The 27,975-nt window shown below is 43.0% G+C and overlaps 1 protein-coding gene across 3 annotated transcripts in view; it reads right to left on the reverse strand.

Moving 5' to 3' along the window:
- SLC36A1 (solute carrier family 36 member 1) overlaps positions 1–27,975 on the reverse strand; it is a 149,240-nt gene that overhangs the window by 117,214 nt on the left and 4,051 nt on the right. For 2 of the 3 annotated variants that reach the window (XM_019627235.1, XM_019627233.1), the window contains exons 2-9: positions 20,095–20,245; positions 13,246–13,336; positions 12,337–12,425; positions 11,459–11,554; positions 9,331–9,415; positions 8,698–8,916; positions 5,646–5,744; positions 2,867–3,033 (exon numbers count right to left, since the gene is read on the reverse strand). In XM_019627235.1, coding sequence (XP_019482780.1) covers positions 2,867–3,033; positions 5,646–5,744; positions 8,698–8,916; positions 9,331–9,415; positions 11,459–11,554; positions 12,337–12,425; positions 13,246–13,336; positions 20,095–20,240 — 992 coding nt within the window. In that variant the 5' untranslated portion in view covers positions 20,241–20,245. Of the gene's footprint in view, positions 1–2,866; positions 3,034–5,645; positions 5,745–8,697; positions 8,917–9,330; positions 9,416–11,458; positions 11,555–12,336; positions 12,426–13,245; positions 13,337–20,094; positions 20,246–20,998; positions 21,144–27,975 lie in introns of those variants that run through there. The other variant, XM_019627234.1, reaches the window with a different exon arrangement.

The raw sequence follows: 27,975 nt of genomic DNA on the forward strand, positions 1-27,975 counted from the left end.
TTAAGTACAAAGGCTGAAAAGAGTTTAAATGTTAATCAGTAGGGGCCTGGTTAAATAAACCATGGTGTCCCCATACAGCAGTTAAAAAGAGTGAGGCAGAACTCGAAGTGCTGACATAGAACTAGCTTTATGATATACTATCAAATGAAAAAAGCATGAAGCAGTACATTGTCTATAGTGTGCTACAATTTGTCTAAAAAAGAAAAAAAGGGAAAAAGTATTCCCCCTCACATACACATATATATGTGACAGTCTTACACACACTAAACATCTCCTGAAGGAAAGACAAGAAACCGGTTAATGTGGTTGCCTCTGAAATGCAGAACTGGGGACAAGGGGAGGCGAGTGGAAACGTAACATTTTCTGTATACCCTTTCAACACGTGGAATCTTTACCTCTATTTTCCTTTCAAAAATAAAAACAATGAAAAATTTAATGAAATTTTACAAGCTTATTTACATCCTTCTCATCCAATTCAGAGCTCCCAAGTCTCAGATGGTGACCATGCAGGACCAAGAGGCAGAGGCAGAGTCCATCTGTTCACTCCACTACAGCCACCTTCCTACCACTGCTTCATGTGTAGCTTCTCAGGGGGATCGTTAACTCACCATGGGCATCTCCATCTTCACACACGCCTGGGACTGTGCTGAGTAGGAAACAAGCCTTATAAGTACTTGTGGATCCGACACGATCACTAACGGGAAGGCCACCCTGCCCCTAGGCAAAGCTCCACATCAAACGAGGTCCTCATGCGTTAGGCAGCGAGGAACACTGGCCACCGTCCCTTGCTGGAAATCTATTTAGAAATGGTGGTTATATGGTGTACAAAGTGCACTGAACTTCTCTGTGGTGGGACTTAATCCCTGGAAAACGTTCTGAAGCAGGAGAACATCCAGGGGGAGGCTGAGTTTGACAAAAGGTCTTACTTGCTCCAAGAACAGATAATAAAAACTCTGGAAAAATCAGCTGGTGGCTCTATAATTAAACTCAGTGCAGCATCAAAGCTTTCTGGAATGCTGGGAAGTCCGAAATCAGGAGAGTCACCTGCAGAGTTGGCCAAGTGAATCACACCCAAATGGAGGCAGAAATATGGGAATAGCTGGGTTTGGCACATCAGAGGGAAGGAGACAGATGCTCATCTGTGGGCTGCTTCTGCTGCTCCTGACCCATTGATCTTGTTATGCTGCGCTTCCACCTGACTCCCCACAGGGCAGGAACATTTGGAAATTTAAAAGCAGGCATCAGAGGGAACGAGAAAGGAAGACTTTCTGAAAACAATGGTCTATTTCAGGGCCACCATTTGGCTGGCCACACAACAGACGCAGACCTCTGCTGAGTAGGGGGCCTCAGCGAAACACTGATGACACCACTCAATAAACATTTGTCTCAATTTTCTCAATTTGTCCTCGCACAATGCCTCACCGATTAGAGCTCTAAAAAACACAAACAGGCAGATCAACCAGGCCCACCAGAAAGGTTATTCTGGTCCCCAGGGCACTCAACAAGCGCCTCAGTGTCTACATACTCACAGCTGTTCTCCACAATGAAATTGTAATCTTCAAAACAGAATTGTTGTTGCTTAGGACACACCCTGTGACAGCTATCTTTTTAGGAAGCATTTCAATATATCTGTGTTCCCTACAATACAGCAACTGAGAGTTAAGGAAAGTGAGGTGCAGAAAAGCTCCCAGCAATGGTCCAAGGTGGGAGACCCCTCACCTGCACAGCAGGTCAATGACTGCACAGGAGAGACACAGCAGAAGCTGGGCCCTAAGCACATGTGCCTCCTCTCTCCCCGTCTACTTGGAATGGTTAGATACTTGGCCATTCTGGGTTCAGATTTCCAGGGAGAAATGGTCTATTAGTTGGTTGATCAACGAATCCATTCAGCATAAGTCTCCATAGGAATTACTCATCCAAACGAAGAATAAAGCTCATGGCAGGATCCTACTTATAAAATTGCACCAGGATACTATCATAAAGCTCTTTCTCACACATATTATTTGTTCTTTATGACAATCCTGGCAGAAAGAAATGACTATTCCTGGTTCCCAGAGGAGGCAACTGAGGCAGCGAGAAGCTGTGATTTGTCCAAGGTCACACAGCTAGGAGATGGCAGATCACCTCTGACCTCTATGCCCCAGTTGCTTCCTGATAACATTTCCTCATTTAGAAAATGCCTCAGTCTCAGGGTTTATTCCCCCTTTTTGTTTAAAAACCATTCATTCACTGGGTGATGAGCATGCACCAGATGCTGGGATAAAAAATGGAACAATAGATGGTTGCTGCCCTCACAGAGCTTACAGTGTAGGGAGATCACAGTACAGGTAAACGGACAATTACAACACACTGGAATAAGAATTAGGATAGGATCCTACTGGTATCCTGTGGGAGCACAGAGAAGGGACATCAGACCTAGACTTGAAGTTGCAGTCGGTGAGTCATCAGAGAAGGTTCCTCCAAAAGAGCAGCTCCCAGACCAAGTCCTCCTGGCTGAGTAGGAATTAGGTGGGGGTGGGGCTAGAGCCTGAAGGGCCCGAGGGGGAAATTCAGGAGAGCAAGAGGAGCCTCTGTGGAGTTCTCAGCAGGGGGTGCATGACTGGATGAGCATTTGGTGGCTCCCACGGGTAACAAGGAGGAGCACAGGTCTGGAGAAAGAGGAAGACTCAGGAGGGAGACGGTTTGAAAGGCTTGGTGGGCAGCCAAGGAGGAATGGTGCTGGCCTGGGTGGGATGGGGGGGGGGCAGCGGTGGGCTAAAGCGAAGCGGGCTGACTTCAGAGACAGGCATGAGGAAGAACCCACATTGTGACCCATTGATTTAAAAAATCACCCCGAGCTCCCGGGCTTCCACCCCCCTTCACGTACCAGCAGTTGGGCAGGTTGAGGGTTATGCTGCCTTGGATATCAGCCCCAAACTGCAGGTACCCCAGACTCCCCAGGCTAATGTAGAGGGCAGTGACGATGGCCATTCCCACATACAGGATGACTGGAAATTTCCGGGGATCCTTCATTTTGTTTTCAAGGGGCAGGACCTATGAGAGTAGTGAGAAAGAAAAGAAAGCATAGAAAAAAGCAACATTAATAGCCAAGAAAAAATGTCATATTCTCAGAAAAAAGTAACTTCTTTATCCCCAGAATTCCCCCAAAGCACATCCATCCTCTACTGGACAAACAAATAAATGCAAGCTGTTTCCTCAGAAGTTCTACTCGCAGAGCGTAAGGAGACCCAGAGCCCTGTATAAGCTGGGAAGTCCTGAACGGGAAGGGCGGGCAGCACTAGAAGCTAAAACTCCTGGTCCGGGCCAGTGCTCTGCCTCCCGCTGTAAGATCCATGCAGGCCGGGGGTGACATTTGACCTCAAATTCAGCCACCTGCAACCAGCAGACCCTTTTGCATCATGCCCAACCGGAACAGATGCTGGCGATGGCACAGACCAGCTGTACCTCACCTGAAATCACAGCTCTACTAACCTGTCCAAAGAACACAAAACACAGGTCAGGGAAAACTGCTGCTCTAGTCCCTGAAACTATCACCTTACATCAAAAGGGGCAGGCACCAGCTGTGACAAGTTAAACCTCCAAGTTAGAAAAACTGAGGTGCTGGGGGTAGCATGACTGAATAGAGGGCCTTGGAGATTCTGGATCATGGAGGTGTACAACAAAACCCAGTTTTCAGGCTCCTGTTTCAAACCATTGACACTTGCCACCTCCTCCCTCACAGCAGAGGACATGCTTTAACTTTAGCTAAAGCAAAGGAAAGATTAGGAGGATTGGTTCGTTTAGGAATGGGAAAACAGCACGTGTGACTGTGACAAATCTTAACAATCTGCCATCAACTGCATCTGACATGCTGACAAAGCAAAGCTACACAGGGCAATAACTACCAAGTATCTCTAACCTTCTCACGACCCTCATCTTCCTCATGCACCTGCAGCCATGAGGCAGAGCAGGTCTGTGCCAGACACACCAGGGAGACAACACGAGCCAAAGCAGGTCTGTGCCAGACACACCAGGGAGACACCACGAGCCAAAGCCTAGTGCTCTGAGGGCACCACCAGAGCTCTGCCTTTCTAACTGGCCTTCAAGGGTCCCAAGCTATAGGTCCCACATCCAATAAGAGTCAGTTTCTAAACTTCCGTTCCGTTTCCTCCCATGGGGAGGGCAAGAAGCCCATATCCTCCATGTCCGTCCTCCAGGCCTCGGCCAGTGGCACAGAGAGAACCCAGTGAGCAAACCACGAGCAGTGCCACTTTTCCTCAACATGCTCAACAGCCCCCAGATCCAAACTAAGAGTCAAAATAGCAGTGTTCTTTCGATTGCAAAGATGGGAAACACAGAGAAATCTTGCAGTAACAGGTAATGATGATTACAGAACAACTCTACACCCGAGCCTCAGCTAATGAAATGAAGCCAAGAACAACTTCTGCCCTGTGCTGTTAGGGAAAACTGATCAAGTTAGTCCAATGCTACTTGAGAAACAGGGTCTCCAGGCATCTTTCCACACGTACTCAACCTCTTCTTTCCAGTCCCGAGTTCTTGCAACCTCTTTCTCACTGCTGCAATGCAGGCCCATTCAGGCCTCTGCCCCAGCAGCCCAGAAACCCCTGGAAACCATTGGTATTTGTGAACCAAGGTGAGACATTCTTCTTGGTCAATGAGAAGCCCCAAGAAAGAGCAAGAGAAATGTTTAAAACCTCAGAACAACAACCTACACATGATTGATCACTCAGAAAGCCTCCCTGTGATGTTAGAGCCTTAACACATTCCATCAACACGATCAGGGCAACTCCTCAGTATTTTGACACACACAAAAAAAATCTGTTGTGCTGCTAGGTTTTCTTAAAAGTGTATAAAGTGACAGGGAAATCAAATGGGGATAAAAAAGATATTCCATGAGAGGAGAAACGTCTTCCCATTTCCTAAGCCCTTGGCCAGCAGAGGTAATAATTTTCTTCAGAGAAGAATTCTGGACCTTATCATGAAAAATACAAATAAAAATTCAGGTACAACTGAGTGAAAGAGGTGGTGAAATCACAGCAATGATGGAGGGAAGCTAAGATAGGAATGAAGGCTAATCATTTATACCAAGAAAATACAGCACACCAACGACCCAGGGCAGAAAATTATTTGTATGTTAATGGATTTAATAGTAAAATCAACAACATTATTAATGACAATAAAAATTATTTAAGGCTCACCATATGTCAGGGACTATGCAAAGCACTTTACACATATTTCATTTAATCCTGAAACTACTAATCATTGAGCTGACTTTTTAGAAGCAAACTACAAAGGCTCAGAAAGGTTAAGTCCTTGCACAAGGCCACACAGCTACACTGTGGCAGGAGGACTTACCCAAGTCAGGCTGAATCTAGACCCTACATTCCTAATGGCCATGTATTATTGTTTATTGCACACACAGGAGAGGAGTATGCAAAAGACGGCATTTGCATGTAAACATTCTCCAATTACAAACAATTCATTTTCAAAAGTTGGAGCTGGGGAACTTCAGTGGGGTCCCTGAAACACTACTCACTGACTGGCCAGTAAGTCTCAGAAGATCGTTTCTAATAGCATCTCCTCAGCATTCCTTAAAGCAGACCTCCAGGACACCAAGGGCACCAGAGAATCACAGCAACTCTTACCACCCCAATGCCTTCAAATGCAAAAATGGCCGTGCCAAAGAACAGAGGGTAGGTCTTCCAGGATGCCACCAAGGGGAGACGGCTGGGGTTTGGAATCCCCTGAAAGACAGAAAAGAAAACAAACCAAAGGCTATACAGAGATTCAAGATTTGAACCCCAATATCAGACAGGTCATACCTTTTCCTAAATCCAAAATTCTCGGACGGGAGAAAGTCTGAGACCTGACAAGTGATTTGGGGACATTTAGCCTTTGTTTTTTCCCTTCAGGCTGAGAAAACCCTGCTTGCTTTGGGGAAGGACTAGTTCAATGTACCATAAAAAACTCAAATGTTGGAGCTTGCATAGTCACATTCTTTCTTTAGGTAATCCCATCCCCAGAAATTTAATCGAGTTGAAAAAGGAATTAAAGCATGAAAAAAGTTGAGCAAAGCTATCTATTAGTAACTAAAATAACCTAAATGTTCCCAAACAAGTGAACATTCAGTTTACTGCACATAAGCTACACCACAGAATACCATGCACTATTTAAAAAGTAGAAATTGAGATAACTAAGTAGCATGTGAAAAACTGCTTATGAAATAATAGTAAAAAATTTTTTTTAATTTACATATTCACTATAATACAACTACATAAACACTCCACACAGATAAAGCTGGAAAGGAAGGTGGTACATTTTTAGACAAGCTCTTTTTCTTTTTTTTCTCTACTTTTCCTTCTTTCTTTTCTATTTCTTTTCTTTTTAATTCTTGTGAATGAGCTTGAGTACTTCGAAATATTATTGATAGGTACATGGCAGGAGTATTGGAACATTTGGGAAAAAATAGCAAAAAGAGCATTTAAAAAACAGGCAAATAAAAATCAGGGCAATTGTCAACTGCAGCTACAATGTAAGGCTGTACACGCAAGGAGGTGCAGATGCAGAATCCTACCTGGCTCACCACTGGACAATAGTCTTCAGGAGCGGACGGCATTGAAGGACCAGGACATGGAGTGGGGCGGAAGCTGCCGTCCGTTTAGAATTTGGCTTTTTAAAATAAACCATGTGCATAATACATTGCTTAAGTTAAAATAAAAATTGACTTTATAACCGCCTTTTACAATGTTTCAAAACTGATTTAACTATAAAGGTATTTAGATAACTATGGGCATGTTCTAACAGTATGCCAGAATAAGATCAGTGAACAAAAGAAGACCTAGCATTAACCTCTGTAATAGGCATCTCTTTGAGGGTTTCAAAGTAATTATACATGGTCTCCCTAAAATATAAAGAATTAAAAAATACTTTTTTTTCTGAGCCTCTGCTAAGAAATCAGTTAGATCTCTTTACAAGAAGTGTTTCAGTACCTGGGATGAAGACAGACTAATAAATATTTTTGCTCTACGATGATACGAGACTGAGAGTGCTCTGTAATTATTTCTGAGTCACAGTGTAAATTAAGTTCCTGGAAACAGGACCGATTTATCGGTTAGTGGATAACTACTACCCAGGTTCATACGTCAGATCAGGCTGAAGTATCAGAGAGGGAATTTCAGAATACATGTCTGGGGATACTAGCATGAATGAGACCAGCAGAAGGAATTCATTATATCATTTCTCCAGTACAGATGTCCATACTTTTTTATGACCCGGTGTTTTCCTAGAAACCACATCAGTGGGTAACGGGGAAACTGCTAAGCAGATTGTGTGAAAATGAGGTAATGTTCACCTATCAGACTGACCAAAATTAAAGATTGATATAGCCAGTGTTAGCTAGGGTTGGAGACTTATAGACTCCCTTCTATAGTACATAAGAAATCAGTAAATAGGTTTTGGAAAACACAACCTAACAATATAAAAAACCCAAAAGTACATACTCTTCAGCAATTGCATCTCTAGATAAATATCTTGGAGAAATATTCATGACCACAAAAGGGAAAGCATATAAAAATTTCACTGTCATAATACTGAAATAATACTAAAAATTACAAATGACCTGATGGTCTGCTGATTGGGGACTAGTTAAATAAACTAAGGTACATCTATTCTGAGAGACTACTTAGCAATTGAAAAGAATGAGGTAAAACCAGGAGTATCAACATGGAAAGCTCTCTAAGGCATTGTAGAGGGGAAAAAAAAGCAAGGTAGACAAAAACTACATATAATAATTTTTTAAATTATGTTAAAAAAATATTTTTGTTTTATATATTTCTGTACATACTAATACTGTGTGTCATGCACTCAGAGGACCTAAAAGGAGACAGGCCAATCACATCCAGTGAGGCCCTGAGAGGCAGAGACGCAGGATGGGATGTGGTGTTCAACAGGCACTTGTGTTGTCTGCATTTTAACGAGTATCTATTGATGAGTTATTTGGGGAATTAAATTTAAATATGTTTTTTGAAAGTTACACTTTTATTCCCCTGCTTTCACTTTTCCTTTTCTCAAGTTTTGGCAAAATGCATCATCTTGTCCAGAAACAGCCAGTATTTAAGGGTCCATTTTCCTCAGCCTGATCCTTTACCTATCTATACACAGATGTACTCTTGTGTACTACTCCACAGACCTGCTCATAGGGGCTGTGCTAGAGGGAACAATAACTGGATTTATAATTTTGGCAAATAAATATAAAACTGGAGTGCTAAGGAATTATTTTACTAAATATAGGTTAGAAGAGTTAGTCTTTATTTTCATCTTAATATTTTTCTCTACTTTCCAATCTTATACAATGATCATATATTAATGTCTAATTGGGAAAAAGTCTAAATCAGTGATCTCAAGGGGGGTGATTTTGCCCCCCAGGAATGTTTGGCAACATCTGGAGACATTGTTAGTTGTCACAACTAGAACCTAGTAAAGAGAGACCATGGAAGCTGCTAAATATCCCATGATGCACAGGACAGCTCCCTATGAAAAAAGAGTTATCTTGCCCAAAATGTCAATAGCGCCGAGGTTGAGAACCCCTAATCTAAATATACCACACATAAGTAACATATCCTTATTTACACTCTAGTTAGTTGTTTTGTTTGTTTCTTTGATTATTTCATAGGTGGAAGAGGGAGCCGGGGCTCATACCTGCACGATGAACTGATAGATCATGACCAGGCTGACCAGCATGCTGATGTTGGCCAACATGGAGAAGATGGACAGGACCTTGAGGTTCCTGACAAACACCAGCAGCACCAGGAAGGGCAGGAAGGTGAGCATGTAGAGTCTCGAGTCCATGGTGGGCGTCAGAATCACCGTCTCATTGTTGTGGCAGTTGTTGGTGGTCCCATTGGCCGCTTCTATGACCTAGAATGAGTGGGAGACAAGAAACAGCAAAAGCTTCTCAAATGACAAAGGCCAGTGGACCTCCCACCAGAAGGGGCTCCTGACTAAAGGTTCAGTGTGTGAATGAGGCCATACAGAAGTCTGTGGTCAGTGAGCCATCTTTGGAGATCTTCGTAATTACCATAGCAACCCAACTGTTTGAGCTGCATTTGATCATATCGTACCTAAAGACAGGAGGACAGACAAGACATCTTAAGGTTTCTCAATGCCCTAGGTCTTTAGATGAAATCAAACAAAAGACACTGTTCCACGTAATGTGCTCTATGTAAAGAATCTTAATTCTTTTGTTGACCAAAACTGGTTTGGAAAGGAATCCTAAACAGAAAGTCCACTCAGCTCTTGCCATTCTCTTTCTCTTTTTAACCAGGGCCCTACCTGTTTAAAGTTGTCAGCCAGAAAGACAAAATAGACACAGCAGAATCCCAGCTGCGTGACAATCAGGAAGAAGTCCACAATGTACCTGAAGGTGGAGAGGGAAGGAATACAAAGATAATGAGGATAAAAAGCAAGACTCCCAGAAAGACAGGTGTTTGAACAGTGCTTTTGCCCCAGTCATCACAGACCCTTCCCATCGGGTGACAAGAATGAGTGTGCCCTGGTGAGGGAAGAAACTGTGCTAGGTGCTACCAGTCTGGAGCTTTGGAAGCAGGTGAAGGAGGTGCCATTGTGTGATTTCTGAGGTCCCCTTCCTGGCTTCTTGTCTGGACTGCTGTATGAGGTTAGGCAATCCCAAGACCAAAATGGCCCAAGCAGAGCACACCCGCCAGGACCACTGCCCAGCCCCGTGGCCTCCCCCTCCCCATGACCTGCCTGTCCCATCTCACACCGTTTGTTCTAAAGCTATAGGGAACCTTCAGCAAAACAGCCCAGGAAGTGGACCCCTTCACAGTCACTTTGTATAACTTGGATCCAAGAACCAACCTAATCTACATAAGTACACAAAAATGGATATACCCAAACACACTGCTGGTGAAGCACTGTTACAACAGCTGGTAACAACCTAAGGGGTCATCAAAAGGAAATGATTGCATTATAGACCATTCTTAAATGGAATAGCATACAGCAGGTAATAAGCATATGTTAAATCTGTATGTGCTGATAGAGAAATGGCTATGACTTTTAAGGGAAAAAATAAGTTTCCAAACAGTATGCAGTATGGTTAATTTATATAAAAACATTAAGAACATGTGTATGTTTGTATATATAGAGAAGTACCAAAAGTATACCCATGCCAACTATGACCAGTATATACTTTTATTTTTCACTGTATGTCTTTCTACTTCGCTCAAAAAAATTTTTTTTACCATGAGCACACATTAATTTTATTAAAGAAGGGAGGGAGTGAGAGGGTGAGTAAGAAAGGGGGCGGGGGAGCCATGGGGAGAGAGGGAGGGAAAGAGGGAGAGAAAGAAAGAGAGGAAGAAGAGGGGGGAAGGGAAAGAAAAGGAGAGAAGGAGAGAGGGGAAGGGAGGAAGAGAGGAAGGGAGGAAAGAATCAATCAATCTCCGACCAACTAACAGTTGTCACTTGGCAATATGGCTTCTCCCAATCACAGAAAATGATTTTGCTGAAAGCATGACATAAACCTGCATCACAGGAGGAAGTGGACAATAAGTGAAGGTGCAAGTCTCCCTATGACCATAAAAAGGAGTTTTTCTGGAGAACATAGTTGTACTGTGTCTCCATTTAAAGATATAAAAAGGGGTTTTGCCCCTTGATGGTATCAACTTTCTACATCTAAACATACTGTTTCCTCAAATAGAAAACAAAAAGTAGAATATTTCCATTCAGGCATCTGACAAGTTGCCATAAGGAGAAATTTCCAAATACCCACTACCTCCTGAAATGTCTCTTTCCCTAATAAACCCATTTCTAGCTCACCTCACCAGCTCATTTCACATCCTCCTTGAAGTCTTCCTTGTTTCTTCCCAGTGCTCTGCCCTTAAAGCACCTATCATGTGTGCTTCTCATCTGGCACAACGGACAAGAGAATCTTGAAAGCTCCTCCCCTCTTAGTGCTTAGGATGTGCTTCTAGCTCAGGACACACTCTTCCTACCGGTATACACTCATCCTGATATCATGTTCACCAGCCTCTCATGCACTTTTTTCCTTAGAAAGACTACCAGCCCCTGGACCACATAATCTACCTCAGGGAACTCCCCCTTCCGTTCCTAGAGTTGTTTTGTACCACTTATAAGACAGTACTTAAATATATTTGCTGAAGAAATGAGGGAATAAAATATAATCACTGGTCATAGACTGTCAAAACTGGAATGGGCTATAGTGATCTTTCAGGCCAGGCCCCATATTTTACCAATGAAGAAACTGAGGCCCAAAGACGGGAAGAGTCACACAGATTACCACTGAGCGAGCTAAACTAGAAGAGGTGTACCGACCCAAACGATGCTCTCCCTCTCGTACGCTGTCCCACATCTCACCCACCCATCTGAAGACCTCCACACTGAGAGGCCACAGCCTACAAGGAAAAAGGAAACCAGGTACCTTCCCCAGTGCGCGTGGTTCCGGAGCCAGGAGCTGGGGCTGGATTCCAGTCCGTACATCACTGTCTCCCCATAGTCCACAAAGGGCTTATTCAGTCTGGGAGGAGGGAAGGGACAAAGAAAGGGCAGAGTGCATGGGTTAGACCAGGGGTTGGCAAACTTTTGAGACGGAAGAGCCACCAGGGGTCAGCAAACTGCAGCTCTTTGGGTACGTACATGTGGCTCTGAAGTAAAATAGAAAATGAAAATAAAACTATCCTAGTTTCATTTATAAAATTTTTAAAAGATATTATTCACATAATGGTGATTATGTAAAAATATATTTATGGCTCTCAAATAACTTTTAAATTGTTGTGAGGGACAGGATTGGCTTTTCCAGGGGTCGGCCAACTTTTGAAACGGAACATGTACCCCAAGAGCCGCATGTGGCTCGTGAGCCGCAGTTTGCCGACCCTTGGGTTAGACAATGACAGACCAAAAGTAGCTCACTGAGACCAAGGCCAGTTCCCTATCTGTCATCCTGGAGATAACACTGAGTCCTGGAGTGAATGCTTTCAAGGATCAGAAGTGTTAAGTCAATGGGACAGTTACTTTCATTATAATTAACAACAATTTGGTAGAATCATTTCAATGGATAAATATTACAAAGCACAGAAATTAGAATGTTCTCTCTGTCCACTGGACATAAGTCAACGTGAAAGATGACACGTGCTGAAAAGGGACACGAAATACGGGGGAAGGTATGCTGCAATCAGCAGCAGCCACCTTCAGCTAGCACAAAGAATTTAGAGTGGTTTGTGTAAGTGCTCACTTTCAGGGCTGGTCATGGAGCCCAAGGGGACAATCTGTCACTCAAGAGGCAGCTCAGAGGGCTCTCACCTTCGGCAGAAGTGGTGAGCACATTTCACCAGGATACCCATGCAGTGCACAGCCACGATGCCTATCACCAGCAGGCTGAGGGGACCCATCTGGGAGATGGGAGAGACAAGCAGGTAGGATTAGGAGGGAGCCAACAGAGCCTGGATTTGCAAATGACCAAAACACTACTAAGGCATTTTGCAATGACAGCACTTCTGGCACAGCATTAGAGATGGAAATGTGATCACGGAGATTAGCTCAGTGAGATGGGCACCATTTGAACCTCAGCATGACTAGGAGAGAATTTATCTCGTGCAGAAGAATGACACAAGATAAGGCTGACCCAAGGCTGTTGCCAATCAGCGGAACAGAAGGCTCCTGTGACTGCCTGGGAAGAAGAGATGGGCTAAGGGGTGTGTCGGGGAGGGTGAAAGTTCTCTTTAAAGCAATATCAGATCAAGAGAGACTGCCCTTCACTAAGGCCAGTCTGCAGCTCTGGGCCATCCCCAACTCTAAAAGAAACCAGAATGGCTCTGGACAGTCTGTAGGGGGTGAATCGTAAAAGAAAAAAATTCTCAGAGTCGGCCATCTAGAGCCGGGGTATGAAAGGACTGTGTAGAAAATGCACAGACTTACGCTACTAATTCATTAGTTAACATTATTGACAGAAACCGCCTAAGACATTATAAGGACATCCACCCTACCAGGAAGTGAAGGCAGCAATTTCTTCTGTTTTATTCGCTGGCACACAGAAGCCCCTCAATCAATATCTTTAGACAAATGAACATCTGAATTTTGGTTTTTTTTCTCAGTCGAATTTTTGTTAAAGCTTCCCATTTTACAATGTTTTAAATGAAGTATAATTTTTTTAAAACGCACTATCTCCTAAAATTTGTCATGATAATTCCCTCCACCAATGCAGACACTTACCAAGATGCCTGCATTTTTCACTGCCAGGGGCAGCCCCAGGAGTCCTGTGCCAATGTTGCCTTTTAACAGGTGGATCAAGGTCTGGAACCATCTGAAGTAGGAAGAAGGTAGACAAGGGAATGTTAACAACAATGAGAGCTAACGTTAAGTACTTAGCACCGTGCTAAGTGCCTTCATGTATCATCACCTCATTCAGTTTCCACAAGTGTTAAGTTCATTTATGAATGAGGAAGCAACTTGCTCAAGCTCACATCCTGGTAAAGAGGTGAACCAGGATTCAGACGTAGGCCATCTGACCGCCAAGCCTGCTCTCCTAGCCACTGGGCTATAAGTTCCACTCCCTGTGGCATTTCTGAGAACCCCCTCTTTCTTGGCAATTAGACCAGAGAGATGGTGGGGTTCTCTCTAGGCACTCTATCATACTTTCCTAGTGTACCTGGACCTGGTTTTCACCACCCCTGTGAAAAATCAGATCCCAAAAGATGGCAAGCTTAATTGTGTAGGACAGATACTGGTGTGAGAGAACAGGGGAAATAAAAAAATAGGAGCCCAAAACCCTTAAGAGAAAGTTTTATGTAAAGTGAACAGAGTAAAAGTCATGCAATCCCTCAACAGGCCAGAAGTCCCTGGCATACTTTGCATTTAAAACAAAAACAAAAAGGGGCTGGCCGAGTGGCGCGATGGTTAGGAGCTGGCTTGGAACGCCAGAGGGCCCCGGTTCGGATCCCACATATGAGGGCCGGTGACACTGCCCTCCACAGCTAAGATGCTGAACAACAGCTCAACCTGGAGCTGGGCTGCCTTGAGTCGCCGGCGACGGCGTAGGCTGCAGCCCCTGTGGCAGTGGGTTGCCATGGGCTACCGTGTGTAGCCAGCAGCCAGCGTGAGTGGCCAGCAGCCGCAGTGAGTGGCCGTCCAGAGGCCAGCGACTGATCTGCCTCGCCCGGGAAGAGCGCAATGATGGTGCCAACTTGGGCCAGTGAAGCAACGTCCTCCACAGCTAGACTGAAGAACAAAAGGACAGCAACTTGTCTGTTCTCCTTCCTCCAATTCCCCAGCACTATTCCCTTCCCCCCAATACCCCAATAAAAAAATAAATAAAATAAAACAAAAACAAAAAAAACCCATCAAACATCAGAGTCATAGTATTGGAAAAGCCCTCTTCAGACAGTCACCTATCTGCCTTGAGGACAGGTTTTTCCCTCGCCTATTGTACAGACTGTCCCCCTCAAGTGCAACTGTAAAGCCTCTCACACTTCCTCATTCATTTTTTTCACTCACCAAATACTATCTATTATGTGTAAAATGTTGCGTTAATGCAGTGGTGGAAATAAGTAAGAATCAGGTATGGACCTCAGTCTCTAGAAACTAATAATGTCTCAAGGAAAATAAGGCAGACACATTGATAACCACCCAAGTAGAAAGATCCTGGTGTGAAGAAGAGCCGGCATCAGTGCTCAGGGAGAGGAGGCAGGGGAAGGCTCAGAGTGGAGAGACTTGAGCAGAGCCAGCAGGACAGGCAGAGTTTGTAAATGTGCTGACGGGGAAGAAGGGCCTGGAAACCCGAGCTTGGAGAGAAACGTGTGGCACCAGTACCGAGGTGTGTGTAGGTTTCGTGACCACTCAAAAGGAGGTGAGAATGGGGGAGGAATTTCTACTTTTTCCATCGAGAATGTGAACTCATCAAAGGACTGACAGCAGAGGAATGGCCTCATCTTCAGCATTTTTTATTCTTTGTTCCTTCCAGAAAAAAATATAAAACAGGTCAAATACGGTATGGCTTTGCCCCAAATTACAGACTCACTCAGGATTTGGCCCCTGGCACTGTCTGGAAATTCTTCTGTACAAATAACCTAAATCCCTCCTAAATGATGCTTACACATATTTCTTCAAATCTGCAATTCAGGAGAAATTGAAAGCAAATAATACATGTTACTCAGAGAGACCATATTAAGAGCCATCTGCACCCTCTGGAAAGGAATTTTACTTTTAGTAACATTCCTCCTTCTACTTCCAGGAAACCTCTTGAATTTCCTACTGTCCCCAAGCTTTGCAGGAAAGATCAAGGAAACGGCTTCGAGTCTAAAGAAGAGGCTGAGTGTTCTTCTGGACTATCCTGAGGAAACTGCTTAAGGACCAGACCACAAGGGTCCAGGGGTGACTCCTCCATTATCAGCAGCCAGTGACCAGGAGATTATGGGAAGGACGATGGGCCAATCAAATTTCCATCTTGGCAAATGTTTAATCCACTTAAGGGCAAAGGTAAGCACTGTACCAATCCCACCTGCCTACCAGAAGCCCCCACCCCCTCAAATGCTTCTGAGCTGAGTTTTATTAATGATTAGGTCTCTCTAGCTCTGGCTCTGCCACTAACTCCCTTCCCTTCTCTGGGCCTGTTGTCTCATCTGTAGAGTGAGGGTTCTGGACTAGGACAGCATACTTCGCAATTTCAGCTCTGAAACACCAGGATTCTAGGCAATTGACCAAAATTACTCTTTTTAATGGCCCCAAACTGGGGTTAGCCAAAACCATATGAGTATCACAAAATCAATCAACTCCATGGACTGCAAACTCTTAACTATGGGATGGGGGGTGGGAGGGAGAAACAAGCCTTATAAATCTTTGCTGTTCTTTGTATGCTCCAAATCAGTAGTTCTTATACTTTTTGGTCTCAGGACCCCTTCATATACTTATAAATTATTGAGGATCCCAAATAGCTTTTGCTTTTGTGGCTTATGTCTGCTGGTATATACTATATTACAAATTAAAACATTTTATTTATACATTAAAAAATGTATAAATATTTATTAATTTAAAATAACAATAAACTGATTACATGTTAATATAAGTAACAGATTTTTAATAAAAAGTAACTCTATTCTCCAAAAAGTAAAATGTGAGAAGAATGGCACTAGAGATTTTTTGCAAATCTCTTTAATGTCTTATTTAATAAAGACAGCTGGATAATCTACTTCTGCATTCACTCTGCTGCGATATGCTGTTTTGGTTGAAATATATTGAAAATCTGTCCTCACACAGATACATAGCTGGAGAAGGAAGGAATACTTTCATCGTCTCTTCAGAAAATTGGGGTAATTTTTCTTTGATACTACACCAAAACTCAATACGCGGTCACTTCTTGGAAGTTTGTTGTAACATGGAATCTGAACTTTTCATCCTCTATTACATTAAAACCTGCTGGTGACATTGCTCTTTGAATGATCTTCCACACATGCCCAGTTTTCTAACATCACACTTTGGTCGTCTGGAAGATATTGGTTCTCTGGGTTATGCAGGTCTTTCAACGCTGGCATATTACCTTATACAATATCAAAAAAAATCACATTTATTACCATCATCAATGATCTCATCAGAGAATCTTTAAGTTGAGGTAAACTGTCCAGGGGCACAGTACTGGATACAAGTTTTTTTCTAATTTTATTATAGGCAATAAATACTGCTGATTGTTTTACTTCAGGTGATAATCTCATTCCTTTCGTTTTCAAGAAAATATCTACCAAGTACTCAGGTCTGAATAATCTATAGTTTACAAATTGTTCTTTCTAGCAAAAATAGTGTTCTATGAAAAAAAAAAGCAGCTAATTCAGTTCACAGCTCAAATAATCATCCAAGGTCATTTCCTTGAGATAAGTATTATACCTTGGGATGTAGCAGAAGTGCTTCATGCATACCTACCATAGTGTCACACAGACTATTAAAAGACCTGTACTGAAGGGTCGAGATTAATGAAATTAGTAATCTGACTGCCTCATCAAGGACACGCTTGAGTGAAACTGGCTTATTCTTTGCACATAAATGGCAGTGAAAAATATGACGATGACTAGCATAATTTGGTGCCACTGCCTTGATTTATGATAAGGCGCCAGCAGTTTTACCCACCATTGCTTCTCTACCATCAGTGCGAATGTCAACACAGTGAAAAGGAAAATAACATCTTAGCATTATTATGAACATAGTTTTGACTTTTCAGACTTCTTGAAATGGTCTCAGGAACCTCTAGGGTTTGCAGAACACTCATTGCTGATGGCTGCTCCAGATCACAGAGAGAAAGCCAGTTTCAGTCAACTGTTTTCTAAGTCGGCCAGCCTGGGGAAGAACTACCGAGGCTCAATGAAAGCTGGTCCAATGTAACGCAACCAGGCAACAGGAAGAAAAATTTGCCTAATGCGGTAAAATGAGGCTGTCGCCAAAGCAGTTAACAGCTTGATAACATCAAGTATTAGGAAATAACCTCACTAAGCACATCACTATGGCAGTGTTTGGGTTTCCTATTTGCACCCCTGATTGAGGATTTTTACTGAGCCCTTAAACTCCAAGAAGAGCCAGGCGTATGCATCCTTATATGCAATAGGCTAAGAGGTACTTCCATGTACTTTGTTCCTTGGCAAACTAGGTGACAGGATAAGGCAAGGCACAAAGACAAGGAATCCAGCTCAAAAACTTGTCCCTAACACTTCTCACATATACCGTATTTGCCGGCGTATAAGACGACTGGGCGTATAAGACGACCCCCTAACATTTCCACTCAAAATACAGAGTTTGTTATATACTCGCCGTATAAGACTACCCCCTCTTCCGCACACCTTCCACACACCAAATAAAAGGTAAAACAATATCAGATTTGATTTCAACATTTATATTTATATTCAAATGCTTATGACATGCAGGAAAACTGTCACAAGGCTGTATGTAATCAAACATATACATAAATCGCGATTCGCGATTTTGCGCTATCATACTGGGTGTATGGTCGGCTGTGTGCGATTTTGCGAGTGTGGTAAAATCGCATAACAGCAAAATCGCATAACAGCCGAGCATATACCCAGCAGCGCTGCTGATGCCTGAACGGTATGTGGAATGAAGTGGGCGGGCATCGGGAGGCCACTATGGCACGGGGCAAGCACTATGGGCAGTCTATCTGAAGTGTACCTGGCGTATAAGACGACCCCCCACTTGGAGGCATATTTTTCAGGGCCAAAAAATCGTCTTATACACCGGCAAATACGGTAAGTGTGGGCTAGCAGGGTCCCGCAAATCGGCTTATACCTTAATCATACCTGGTATGTTTTTTATAATGCTTGTGTGGATTCAGTTCCCAGGAAAGTGCTCAACCACTCCTCCAAGTTTCAAGGGAGTACTTTTTCCTGTACCACTTATGATGGGACTATGATACCTGTCATCACGTACAGATGGGCTTTCCTGGTCATCTATCTTATATCACAATATCAGAACAGGGTGCCTCTCAGAACAAAGTATACCCTGAAAAATACCCCCAATACAATCCCAAGGAAGGTATCTTCTGTCTGTTCGATTTCCAACAAACAAGGGGAAATAACATGGGGTTGACTACTTGTAACCCAATGTGGAAAACAAGAGATATTCAGAACAGCTAACAGGCATCCATTAGCTTCAATGCATATAAAGCCTGCGGGCTTTCATCCTGGAGTTGCTAGCTGGTTGGTTTTGAATTTCAGAGAGGTCCCTTTAAAAATGAAAATCTAGACCGTGTGGCAAGCATCGCATAGATATAAGCTGATGCCTGAGAACAAGGAGTGAAAACTGGAAGAGAAACTAGAGAGAGAGAAGCTTAGAAGAAATATTTCACAATAACGAGTGTGACTTCTGAAGGGAAGCAGTCACATGTCACTGGCAGCATATGGAGCTCCTTCTGCCTGGGGGAAGCCAAGTGGGTGGGAAAGGTTAGGAGAAAAGAGGGAAAGATGGTCCTTACTGCTGCCAGTTGTGCTCTAAGCAATCGTCTCCATCAGCTAACAATGCCAGCAGATGGGAGAATCCACACAAGCATGCCTCAGGAGGAATAAGCTGTGGAGACTGAAGCTCTGTGAGCAGGCGTCCGCTAGTGGTGGAGGCGTGCTGGTAATGTGGACAGTTCAGATCTAGCTCTAGCCCAGGTCACCAGAGAAAGAGCCCTGCTACAGCCTGAGGGAGCTTCGCCAGTAATGAGCTCCAGGAGAAGCTTCCACGGTCTCCTTGGAACACATGGGACAGTGTAAGTCTAGAACAGAAAGGATCCCTCAGTAAGTCACACCCAACTCACACAGGAACAAAGAAAGGGTGATAGCTAAGCTTGGGAATAAACAGGACTGCAAAAGATGGAATCTTGGGATCCCAAGAAAATGTCAGGGGTCTGATGAGATTGGGGGTCGTGTCAGGGAACTCAGTCAAATAGAAGACCCTCCTGTGAATCTTCTCATATGAGTGATGAGCACCAGACAGGGAGCATAGCTTCACAGCAGGGTCAATTGTATCTTACATTTGGGGAAACTAAGGTCCACAGAGTGCAAAACTCAGTCCAATGAGTCTTGGGATTCAGTTTCCGGGGATGAGACATAAGCCCTTCTCAGAGAAGGCAATGCAGATCTCTTTTCTATCAACCCCTTGAAATTTTTTTAAGCGCAGGAAAAGTTATTCCTCCCTCTTCCCATTATTTCAGCCAAATAAGCTCGCTGTTATAGGTGACAGGGACAGAAGTCTGGGGGAGACTTTGCAAAGGAGGCTTCCCATTGGGCTGGCAGGCCTTTGAGGTTTGTGTATGTTTTTCTTATGTTCAGGCTCTACTCAGCACCAGCCTTCTGGGACCAACACAGCAAAAATGAACAAAGAATAAGAAAGAGACTACAGGCCGGCCAAGAGGAGCGCAAATCTCAGCACTGTTAATTGCCCAGTTTCATTATATCTTAGTTTCATCTAGAAAGTGGAGAATTGATATAACGGGGAAGCAAAAATAACTCTAATGGAGTCTGCGTCACTAACACAGAGCTTAGGAACGTGCATCTCCCCAGGAGGGGAGAAGGAACAGCTACTTACGTTGTGCTGCTGCTGCTTTCCCCAAATCGCTGGTAGGAGCCGGGGGAAGAGAAGTTGTTCAGGCCTTCGGATGGGCTCTCGTCGGGGCTCACGTCCGTGGAGCTGTAGTCAGGGTAGTCCTCGTTCCGAAGTCTCTGCGTGGACATGGTAGCTGGGGGGACAGGGTCAATGTGATGACCTCTAGTGGCTGGGGCCTTTAGCTCTAAGCTTGGGGTGGGCTCTGGGGCAGAAGCAGCCATTGTCACAGCTCAGTGATAGCTGCACTATGAAGTACAGTGCGAGTGCCTGTACTTATGAAAATAAAAAAGGTACAAAGTCCACACGGGCAGGCGGAGCTGACTCAGCTTCTGCCTCCCAGCCTTCCCAGTCGGTGCCATACTCATAAGTTTCAAAATTTGCCACAGCACACCTGGACAGAGCAGGGGTGAGGCATGCTTGGGAGGAGTGGCGGGAAGATACAGACAGACACTTCCAAGAAGACGTCCCTGTTCCTTAGGTCAGGATTAGCTATCGCTTCCTTTGAGCTGATTTCTTAGACCTTGACCGATAGTTAAATTGTTTCTCCGTCCATCTGTCCCAAGAGCAAGCTCTCAAAGGACGCAACCTGAATATTCCTGACTGCATCCTATTTTTCCTCTGCTTTCATTAGAGGAAGAACCTTGCTGCATTCAAGAAATCCCCTCCACGTCATCCAGGTCTGCTCAAACTCACCACCAGGTCCCAGAGCCACCAATGACTTTCTCTTTCTCTCTGCCATGAGCTCGGGCCTATCCTGTGCTCTTTGGAACTCATTGCTGACTCTTGTCCCCTGACTCTAGGACTCTTCTTGCAACCCAGCCTGAATACTGAGAAATGACAGCTGAAAGCAGCGGAGAGGAAGACCAGGAACATGAGAGGTACTCACCACTGGCCCTTGTCCCAGTATCTCCCCCCGACAACCCTTCTTTTCTTCCTTTTTGTTTTTACAGATTTGCCAATTTTTTTAAGATGGTGAAAGAAGAAACCCTTCCTGTTGTGTGCTGGGAAGGATGGTGAAGGTGGTGTCCCCTGGGTGGACTTTCTCCGTAATGCTACTACGGAAAAGAGAACAATGACTTCTCTAAGATACGTACACAATAAGTATACATTTTGGGAGTCACATAGGCCCCCAGAATCCTAGAAACTGTTGCTACAAGAGCCTTCAGAGGTCACTCCAACTGCTCATTTGACAGATAAAGAGACCTGTCCAGGTAGCAGCAAAGCAGTAAACGTACATCCTGACGCTCTGCCTGAATCTGGAAATATCTGAATGTAGTGCCAGTTGCATGAGAGAGTATTACAATATAATGTAAATGACTCCACTTCCTGCCATCCAAGAATCTGCAATCAAGTGAGGGAAAAAAGGTACATGAACATTAAAAATGACAAAGAGAAATCCTTGTGACATTTGGCAGACGGGCACAACTGCCTGCCTCTAAGGGGCTATCCCCCAGCATACGGCTGGATGCCCACCCTGAGTCTCAGAGGCCTGGTGAGGAGATAGGACCTTAGCCGGCCATCACAACACACCACCCAGCAGACACCCAACGCTAGCTGCCAGAGGGTAGCTCTGTGCTGAGTGTTCCCACGAGTCCAGTCCCAGGTGACGCTTCAGAAACTGGCCCCACCCTGGCACCTGAGTGCTCCAGGATGACCTCGTTTTTTTCCTACCAACTGGAATGGAGGTGGAACTCCACGTGATGTCACAAGAAAAGTGCTTGGCAGGAAGCCAGTAAAGGGCTTGGAAGCTCCAGAGGGAATCCTGCCTAGCTTCACCAGCAGAGTGAACTTTGCTGCATATCTAGGAGGGTGTAATTTACTCACATGCTGGAGGAGTTCAAGAAAGTCATCTAGCTCTGGGGCAGTTAAGCTCATAAAGGGGCCAGGAAAAAAAAATTAGAAGTAGTTGAAAGCTGCTATTCATGCAAAAGTTAATAAGCTAAGTTTCTATGTATGTCAGGAGGCCTGGGTGCCAAGGCTGCCTCTATCACCAGTTTGCTTAGTAACTTGGAACAATTCTCCTTATTTGTCTAGAGTCTTTATTTCAAATGTATAAAAAGGGGAGGGGTGAACTAAAATCTATCTTGGCAACTCTCTAGCTCTAATATTCCAGGAATCAATGAATATAATTATTTATGCAAACAACAGCTAATTTCTAGTTCCGTGCAACATACCAAACGTGTCTGAGGAATAGTCCTGCAGGTGAATCCTGCATATTATTAGGGGAGAAGGGACAGTATACAGGGACTGACAAGTTCCCTAATCCCTCCCCATAAACCAAGAAACCACTCTGTTGCTTACTTGGTACAGACGCTCAATTTATTTCAAACGCTATGAAGAGGCCTCTTTATGTTGTGTATGAAAACTAAAGTTACCCACAGCAGATTATTGCTAAGAAAACTGCTCGAAAAGAGGCTGGCATCTATAAATCTAAAGTCCAAGAAGCAACGCAGGATGTGGGAGATGTGGCTTGGCAACTGCATGAACGTTGAAAAGGGGAAAAAATGCTGTTTATGGGTTTTTGTTGATAATAAGCTCAACAGAAGTCAGTGATATAATAACAGATACCAAATAAACTAGTGCAATTCTAGGTTGCACAAGGACAAGAGAGACCCCAGGCAGATGATTTATAGTATAGCACTGTTTGGTTTTGCCATGCAAGGTATTCTGTTCCAGGCAGCACACTATAAAAGCAACAATGACAAACTGTGGTATAGCCAGGGATCAGCACCAGGACCAGGAAAGGGATGGAAACCAAATGAATGAGGAATGGTTGGCAGCACTGAGAAGGCTCAACCTGGAGAACTGGCAACTTGGGAGGCATAAAAACTGCCTTGGAAAGCTGTCCTATGGATAAGACTTGTTCTATGGGGCCTCAAAGATCAGTCAGAAATAGGATGAGTAGGTGGAAAGCAGAGAGGCAGGCCTTTAGCCAGACATAAGAACCTTCTAGCAAAAGGAGTTGTCCAGATGGAAGAGATTGCTCTGGGAGATAGTGCGTTCCCCTCCCCTGGAAAAGCCCAAGCAGAAACCCTTCTCAGAGCTGTTAAAGTAGGGATTCAAGCACAGTACAGGGTGGGTGCAGTCACTCCCTGGAGCTCCTTCTCTGGCTCCTTCTGGCACCCAAGGCCTCTTCCTCTTGCTCTCCAGCTGTCCCCACAGTGCTAGTCACCTCAGAGGTCACCCTGGCCCTGGGCTCCCTTTGATGAAACTTGGTTTCCAAGTCTATTGCTGCAATTGCCAATTCTTGCCATGTGGGAAGTTTTAATAGAACCATTGAAACAGGTGAGTGTTCACAACAAGCTTGTACTTCAGGTTCTTGAGAACAATGAACAGAGTTTATACATTGCACGTGGTCCAGCACACAAAGTCAAAATCTCCTTAAGATATTTAATAGATCCAAAAGAGCGAACTACTAAGTAAGAAAAGTCTGCATGTTTGGTGGCAAATACACTATACATTTTACATTCAATCAAAGTTGCATTGAAATATAAACTTTATATAACTTTGATACATTTTCTTTCTCCTTATATAAACTATTTTTAGTTGTCAATGTTCTCAGTATTTTAAGTTTTTTTTCCCACTTATTTCGTCTCTCATCTTCCTTGAATCTACACAGTGAACATATTAATGATGTTTAGTTGTAATATAATGGTCCCTCATTATATTAATATAATAATTTGCTTCACTAGCCTCCAATTGTTGGGTTTGGGGCTTCTGCTTTCTTTTTATTTTTTTAAATAACTATCAGAGCTAAACAGCTTTCATACAAATAGTTTTTAATTTTTGAGTCATATCCGTAGAGTAGAACTAGGTGAATAGGCTCATTTTTATGGTTCTTACCATACAAATGATTAAACTAACCTACAGTGTCACTAGCAATATATGGACACGACTGTCACTTCATAACCCTGCCAATGTTGGATTTTATCACTTTTATTTTTGCTCTTTTAGATGGATGAGTGGCTCCTTATAGTTGCTTTATTTTACATTTCTTAAATTTCTGACAAAGACCACTGATAATAAAAACTTCAAGAACATCTTTCCCATACTTATCAGACTCATACTTTTAAAAATACTGAAGTCACTTTTGAAAATACTACAATGTTCTCAAGATACCTGTTTAAGAATTTACTCATTGGATTCTATTCCAAATTTAGTACAATACACAAGGTCAGTTCCAACAAAGGAAGGAGAATCCATTTATATGTGTTTGTAGGTCTCTTTCAGGGCACATGGGAAGGTCGGTGAGGAGAAAGAGGAGGAGGTAGAAGGAGACAATACTGAAGTGTCAGTTACCAAAAGCTAAACAATACTTTTAAGGAAGACTTGTATACACATGGAAAATTATCCACTAAAAAGTATTAGAACTAGTAAGTTTAGCAAAGTTGCAGGATACAAGACCAATATACAAAAATCCATTGTATGTCTATTCACCTGCAATGAACAATCTGAAAATGACATTGAACAAACAGTTCCATTTACTATAGCATCAAAAACAATGAAATACTTAGGAAGAAAGTTAGCCAAGTAGGTGCAACATTTGTACATGAAAACTACAAAACATTGTTGAAAGAAATTAAAGAAGACCTAAATAAATGAAAAAAATATCCCAATATTCATGGATAGAAGATTTAATATTGTTAAGATGGCAACATTCCCTAAATTTATCTACAGATTCAATGGAATCCCTATCAAAATCCCAGCTGTCTTTTTGCAGAAATTGACAAGCTGATTCTAAAATTCATATGGAAATTCAAAAGGCTCAGATTAGCCAAAACCATTTTGGAAAAGAAAAAAAAGTTGGAGGACTTCCCAATTTCAAAACTTAGTACAAAGCTACAGTAACCAAGACAATGTAGTACTGGCATAGGGATAGACATTGTAGATAAATGGAACAGAACTCAAGAGTCCAGAAATAAATTCTCACATCTATGGTCAACTGATTTTTGGCAAGGGTGCCAAGAAAATGCACTGGGGAAATAATAGCCTTTTCAACAAATGGTGCTGGGACAACTGAATATCCATGTGCAAAAGAATGAAGCTGGAACTCTACCACACACCATATGCAAAAATTAAAATGGATCAAAGACCTACATATAGCAGCTAAAACTATAAAACTCTTAGAAGAAAACATAGGCATAAATCTTCGACTTTGGATTAAGCAATGGCTTTTTACATACAACAGCAAAAGCAAAAAAAGAAAAAATAGGTAAATTATACATCATCAAAATTAAAGATATTTGTGTCTCAAAGGACACCATCAAGAAAGTAAAAAAACAACCCACAGAATGAGAGAAAATTTCTGCAAATCTTATTTTGATAAGGTTTGTATCAAGAACATATAAGTAACTATTTTAACTCAATAATAAAAAGACAACTCAGTTAAAAATGGACAAAAATCTGAATAAATATTTAGCCAAAGATATAAAAATAGACAATAATCACTGAAAAGATACTCAACATCATTAGCCATCAAGTAAACGCAAACCAAAAAGCACAATAAAAGACCACTTCATACCCAATAGGATAGCTAAAAATCAAAGACAAATAATACCAAGCATTGGCAAGGATGTGGAGAAATTGGAACCTCTGGTGGGAGTGTAAAACAGTGCGACCACTTTGGAAAACAGTCTGGCAGTTCCTCAAAAGGTTAAACATACTTTTAGTTACCATATGACCCAGCAATTCCACTTCTAGGTACATATTAAAATGAAAATGTATGTCCACAGAAAAACTTGTACACAAATGTTCATAGCAACATTATTCCTATTAGCCAAAAAGCAGAAATAAACCGGAGTGGATAAATGCAATGTGATATATCCATACAATGGAATATTATTCAGCAACAAAAAGAAATGATTTACTGATACATGCTACCACATGAATAAACCTTGAAAGATTATCTGAAGTGAAAGAAGGCACAGAGGACCACATATTGTATGATGTCATTCATACGAAAGGTCCAGAAGAGGGAACCCTATAGACAGAAAGTAGATTAGTAGTTGCCCAGAGTTTGGGGTAGGGAGTTGGGAGGGATTAGGATGCAATGGGTAAGGGGTCAGAGTTTCTTCTGGGGTGAATATGTTCTAAAATTGACTGTGGTGATGGTTGCACAACTCTGTGATTGTATTAAAAACTACTGAATTATACTGGTTGAACTGTAAAGCTGCTAAAAAAAAAAAAAAAACCAAACAGGGCCGGCCGAGTGGTGCATTGGTTAAGAGTTGGCTTGGGAACGTGAGCTCTAAGCAGCAGGGCCCCAGTTAGGTTCCCACATGGGCCAGTGACTCTGTGCCCTCTACAGCTAAGATGGTGAACAACAGCTCGACCTGGAGCTGGGCTGCCATGAGTCGCTGGCGATGGCATAGGCTGCAGAGGGGTTGGCCGGCAGTGGGTGTGAGCTTTTGTGAGCAGCCGTCCAATGGCCAGCGAGCAACTGCCTCACCCGGGAAGAGAGCAATAATAATACCAACATGGGCCAGTGAAGTGACACCCTCCACAACAGACTGAAGAACAAAAGGGCAGCAACTTGTCTGTTCCTCTTCCCCCGATTCCCCAACGCTGTTCCCCACCCCCAATTCCCCAATAAAATATATTTTTAAAAAAACCCAGATTTTTGAGCCAAATCTGATTCAACCTGAGCATTTTATTTTTAACCAGCCAGATGCTCCTGATTACAGGTAGATTTATATAAAGCACTAAAGAAAAGTATGATCTCATTGTGATGGATATACCCCAGGCCTCACCTCCTACTAGAGTTTATGGATTTGGTGATACACAAAGATCTGACAATTAAGTTCGCAAACTTGTTGCAATGATGTTGCTAACCTTTTTCTTTTATATATTAGAGGGATTATTCATTATAAACTTATACCAACTTTTAACCAAGTTTACTATTTGGAAGTGCTGAAAAGGCTGCGTGAAAAAGTTAGACAACCTGAACTTTTCACCAGCAATTCATGGCTCTTGCATCATGACAATGCATCAGCTTACACAGCACTGTCTGTGAGGGAGTTTTTAGCCAGTAAACAAATCACTGTATTGGAACACCCTCCCTACTCACCTTATCTGGACCCCAGTGACTTCTTTCTTTACTCGAAGAGAAAGGAAATATTGAAAGAAAGACATTTTGATGACGTTCAGGACATCAAGGGGGTAATACAACAGCTCTGATGGCCATTCCAGAAAAAGAGTTCCAAAACTGCTTTGAAGGATGGACTAGGCGCTGGCATCAGTACATAGCTTCCCAAGGGGAGTACTTCGAAGGTAACCCTAGTGATATTCAGCAATGAGGTATGTAGCACTTTTTCTAGGATGAGTTCACGAACTTAATTGTCAGACCTCGTACACAGACTAAAAGTGCAACCCGTTATTCTGAAACAAATACAATGGGTTGGACTTTGGAACTCAGAGAAGTGGTAAATTCTCTAGATGCATTTTCTCTTTTCTGTTGCTGGAATTCACAGACATGAACAAGGACACAGACTGTGTTGCTAAGTGTCGTCTACAGGGAGAAAAGTGAAAATTTCTGACTTTGGCATGATTTGTTTTTAAAGAACATCAGATAGGACTCCATCGAACTTGCCACAGAAGTACATTACGTAAATTGAGACTCCTGCCTGAAAGAGTCTGGTGTGAGGGCAGCCACAAAACAGCTACTGTCCTCAGCAGGCTCTGCACAAGAGGAGTGGAATGGACAAACACGCTCATTGTTTACACACAATCATAAAAATCACTAAATGTTAGGGGACCATTTGTGACTTAAAGAAGACTGAGTTCCAGGGCCGGCCGAGTGGCACGATGGTTAAGAACTGGCTTGGGACGCCAGAGGGCCCTGGTTCGGATCCCACATATGAGGGC

The sequence above is a fragment of the Hipposideros armiger genome, unplaced genomic scaffold (assembly GCF_001890085.2).
Source record: "Hipposideros armiger isolate ML-2016 unplaced genomic scaffold, ASM189008v1 scaffold_725, whole genome shotgun sequence".
In the NCBI taxonomy this organism is placed as follows: Eukaryota; Metazoa; Chordata; class Mammalia; order Chiroptera; family Hipposideridae; genus Hipposideros; species Hipposideros armiger.